Source organism: Hyaena hyaena, unplaced genomic scaffold (assembly GCF_003009895.1).
Source record: "Hyaena hyaena isolate Hyena2069 unplaced genomic scaffold, ASM300989v1 scaffold_38, whole genome shotgun sequence".
In the NCBI taxonomy this organism is placed as follows: Eukaryota; Metazoa; Chordata; class Mammalia; order Carnivora; family Hyaenidae; genus Hyaena; species Hyaena hyaena.
In genome coordinates this window covers 3,298,255-3,302,697 of record NW_024080670.1, presented here as the reverse complement: position 1 = coordinate 3,302,697, position 4,443 = coordinate 3,298,255, and the positions used below count along the sequence as shown (strand labels likewise).

The 4,443-nt window shown below is 50.6% G+C and overlaps 1 protein-coding gene across 1 annotated transcript in view; it reads left to right on the top strand.

Moving 5' to 3' along the window:
- MIGA2 (mitoguardin 2) overlaps nucleotides 1-4,443 on the top strand; it is a 35,012-nt gene that overhangs the window by 17,017 nt on the left and 13,552 nt on the right. Inside the window, exon 7 of the mRNA XM_039229685.1 lies at nucleotides 2,865-2,982. Coding sequence (XP_039085616.1) covers nucleotides 2,865-2,982 — 118 coding nt within the window. The remainder of the gene's footprint in view (nucleotides 1-2,864; nucleotides 2,983-4,443) is intronic.

Here is a 4,443-nt window from a genome sequence, read left to right as displayed (position 1 = left end):
CCCCAGAAAGCCCTCTAGGGAGGAGTCTTAACAGAGGAGACTTTCCCAGCTGCCAATCATCTACGATAGATTTAGGGGCCATAGTGCCTGCCTAACTATGTGGAAGGATGTTGGGATTCAAGAAAATAAGACAGAAATCTTACATCCTTCCCTCCAGAAATTCAGCATCATTTTCATCAAAATGAAGCCACTTAACAGCATAAAATTGAACAAAAATTAAATGGCTACACTAATATTTCAGTGAAGCTCAATTTTTTTAAAATTTTTTTAATGTTTTATTTATTTCTGAGAGAGAAAGAGAGAGAGGGAGAGAGACAGCGTGAGCAGGGGAGGGCCAGAGAGAGAGGGAGTCACAGACTGAAACAGGCTCCGGGCTCTGAGCTGGCAGTCAGCACAGAGCCCGACGCGGGGCTCGAACCCACGAACCGCGAGATCATGACCTAAGCGAAAGTCGGACGCTTAACCGACTAAGCCACCCAAGTGCCCCTTGACTTGGATTTCCCTGAGCTAACCATGTAGAGCTTATTGGCCACTTGTAGGGTCTTTGGAGAATCGTCTCTTCAGATCTTTGGCTTTATTTTAATTAGGCCATCCATCTTTTTTTTTTTTTTTTCCAATTCAGGAATTTTATATATTACTCAATGCTCATCACGATCAGTGTACTTTTTTTTTTTTTAATTTTTTCAATGTTTATTTTGAGAGAGAGACGGAGAGCGAGCAGGGGAAGGACAGAGAGAGAGGGAAGCACAGAATCCAAAGCAGTCTCCAGGCTGTGAGCTGTCAGCACAGAGCCCGATGCGGGGCTCGAACCCACGAATCGCGAGATCATGACCTGAGCTAAAGTCGGCCGCTCAACCGACTGAGCCCCCCAGGAGCCCCAACGATAAGCGTACTCCTAATCCCTTTGTATCTGGTTGCAAATGCCAAGTTTCCATTCTTCTTTGTGGCTGAATAATACCCCATTGTATTTATAGACCACATCTTCTTTATCTGCTCATCTGCGGATGGACATTCAGATTTATGATAGCCAAGATAGGGAAGCAATCCAAGTGTCTTCCCATAGATGAATGGTTATATCTTTTTATTATTGACTTGTAGGGGCTCTCTATTCTGGATATAAGTCTCTTCGCGGAGGCAGATCTGGAGATACTTCGCCCCATCCGGTGGGGCGTGCTTTGAACCACAAAAGTTCTGAATTTTTTTTAAAAAAATTTGAATGTTATTTAATTTTTAGAGACGGAAAGAGTGTAAATGGGGGAGGGGCGCAGAAAGAGGGGGACCCAGAATCCGACGCAGGCTCCAGGAGCTGTCAGCACAGAGCCCGACGTGGGGCTCGAACCCACGAACCGCAAGATCATGACCTGAGCCAAAGTCGGACACTTAACCGACTGAGCCCCCCAGGCGCCCCAGAAGTTCTGAATTTCAATGAAGTTCAGTATATCCTTCTTCTCTTGTCATTTGCCGTGTGACGCCAAAGAAACATTGCCTACCTGGAGGCCACGTCACAGAGAGAGAAGCGGCACGCCTCTGCCAGAGCTACCAGGCTCTGTCTGCCAGCCACACCGTGCGGGGTCTGGTCCTGTCAGTGAATCGGGCCGAGTGGACAGGGGGCCCGAGGTTCCCTGGGCTCTGCCGGGCGGGCTGCACCACTTAACCTCCTTGAGTTTCTCTGCGGGTCGGCGTCAGAGGCAGATCTGCCTTCAGGGGTGCCGTGAGGCTGAGCAGCAAGGGGCCGTGTCCAGGGCGAGCGGCTTTCTCCGTCACTGCTGTCCCCCTCGGAGCTCTTCTGGCTCTGTCCCCGGGGGCTTGTGGCCTGAGCTGGCCCCGGTCTCCTCCCCAGGTTCTGGTTACACGCAGGTATAGGATCTGGCAGGCTTGGTGGAAAACAGACTTGTGCCTGCCTGCCTCTGCCCCTTGGCCGAGAAGCTCCTGGGGTCAAAGGAGCAGTGCTTCTTTCCACACAGCAGCCTGGAGGCCAAGGGCAGCGAGGAGGCCTCACTGAGGCCACACTGAGCCACAGGCTGCTGCCTCTTAGGCTCAATGCCTTCCCAAGCACACGTGGTTAGTATAACAGTGGAATTGGAGCCCAGCTCTTCCTGGGATCATGACTGTCCACTTATCAGAGTGCCCGTACTGTTATTATTACATATATATGATATGCCTCATATTACGCATAGTATATTATAACTTCCATGTTGTATACACGTTATGTATCGTAGCACATCAATTGGTATGAGAGCCAGCGCTAGCCGGTCATCGCCACAGGCCAGTTGTGTGTGAGGGGCTTTGCATACCCTCTTTCCTTCATGTTTTCCCTAAAATCCTAGGAAGTAGGGACTCTCATCTCAGTTGACAGATACGGAAACAGAGGCTTAGAATGAGGAAGTCGTTCACTCGGGGTCACGCCACTCGGAACTTGTGGTGCCGAGGACGTGGCCCAGGTCCGCCGGGGTCCAGAGCGGCCTTGTTCCGTGCAGAGCCGTTTAGCTCATTTAAAATTTCCCAGAGCCCCCGTTTCACAGCGGAAGGAGACTGGCAAGAATCATGTTAGCGATCCATTTCCTGTACTCTAGCGCGTCCACAGTACCGCGTTTCCAACGCGGATCGCCGTGGAACGTAGTGGGGACACGTGTGGGTCTTCGGCGCGAAGTACTGGGAACCCCGCATGTGTTCATACTTAACGGCACGTCTCCGTTGGGACAGGCCACCTTTCCAGCCTCAGTCACTCCGTGTGGCCGCCGGCCCCTGTATCGGGCAGCTCGGGTCTGGAAATGCGCTCTCGCTGCCAGGCCCCCCGCCCCCCAGCGTCGGTGAGGGAAGGGGCCATTGGGCCAGGGAGTGTGGAGCCATCCTTCTCATTGCAGCCAGAGTCACAGCGAAGGGACTTCGCAGAGAAGCTGGAGTCCCTGCTGCACCGGGCCTACCACTTGCAGGAGGAATTCGGGTCCACCTTTCCATCCGACAGCGCGCTGCTGGACCTTGGTGAGCTGGCCGGGGACAGGCCGGGGCGGGGCAGGGTGGAGGTGGGAGGGGGCGAGAGACCTGGGGTGGGGCTCCCTCACAGCCCTCAGAGCCTGTGGACCCCGTCTGATCAGTGCCCTTATTGCACAGATGGGGAAACTGAGGCTTCAAGAGACAGAGGCGTTAGGGCGCCTGGGGAGCTCAGTCTGTTAAGTGTCCAACTCTTGATTTTTGGCTCAGGTCATGTTCTTGGGAGATCAAGCCCTGCCTGGGGCTCTGTGTGGGCAGTGCAGGACCTTGGGGTTCTCTCCCCGCTTTTCTCTACTGCGCTTGTGTACACGTGCTCTCTCAAAATAAATAAACTTTAAAAAAAAAAGTGAAGAATGGCTATGTATATTTTATTTATTTAAAAAAAAATTTTATAGTTTATTTTTGAGACAGAGACAGAGCGTGAGCAGGGGAGGGACAAAGAGAGAGGGAGACACAGAATCCAAAACAGGCTCCAGGCTCTGAGCTGTCAGCACAGAGCCCGATGCGGGGCTCAAACCCACGAACTGTGAGATCATGACCTGAGCCGAAGTCGGACGTTTAACTGACTGAGCCACCCAGGCGCCCCAAGAATGGCTATGTATATTTTTTAAAAAGGCATTCTTTTTTTAAGATTTCATTTTTTTATTAAGAACATTTTGTTTCCTCCAAATTGTCATTTAAATTCTATTTAGTTAACATATAGCGTAATTTTGGTTTTAGGAGTAGAATTTAATGGGTCATCACTCACGTATAATACCCAGTGCTCATCATTAACAGGTGCCCTAAAGATTATATTTTTATTTTATTTTATTTGTCTCTTAAAAAATTTTTTTGATGTTTGTTTATTTTTGAGAGAGAGAGAATGAGCAGGGGCGGGGCAGAGAGAGAGGGAGACACAGAATCCGAAGCAGGCTCCAGGCTCTGAGCTGTCAATACAGAGCTTGATGTAGGGCTCGAACCCACAAACTGTAAGATTGTGACCTGAGCTGAAGTCAGTTGCTTAAGACTCAGCTGCCCAGGCACCCTCATTTTATTTATTTTTAAAGTGTAATTTTTTATTTAGAGAGAAAAAGAGAATGTAAGCAGGGGAGAAATAGAGAGAGAGAGAAGCAGTGTGAGCTGGGAAGGGTCAGAGAGAGAGGGAGACACAGAATCTGAAACAGGCTCCAGGCTCTGAGCTGTCAGCACAGAGCCCGACGCGGGGCTCAAACCCACGAACGGTGAGATCATGACCTGAGCCGAAGTCAGACGCTCAGCTGACTGAGCCACCCAGGCGCCCCGAGAGAGAGAATCTTAAGCAGGCTCCGTGTTTAGCGTGGAGCCCGACACAGGGCTCCGTCCCATGACCCTGGGATCACGACCTGAGCTGAAATCAGGAGTCGGATGCTGAACCAACCGAGCCACCCAGGCGCCCCGAAAGATTTTACTTTTTTTTTTTTTTTTTTTTTTTTT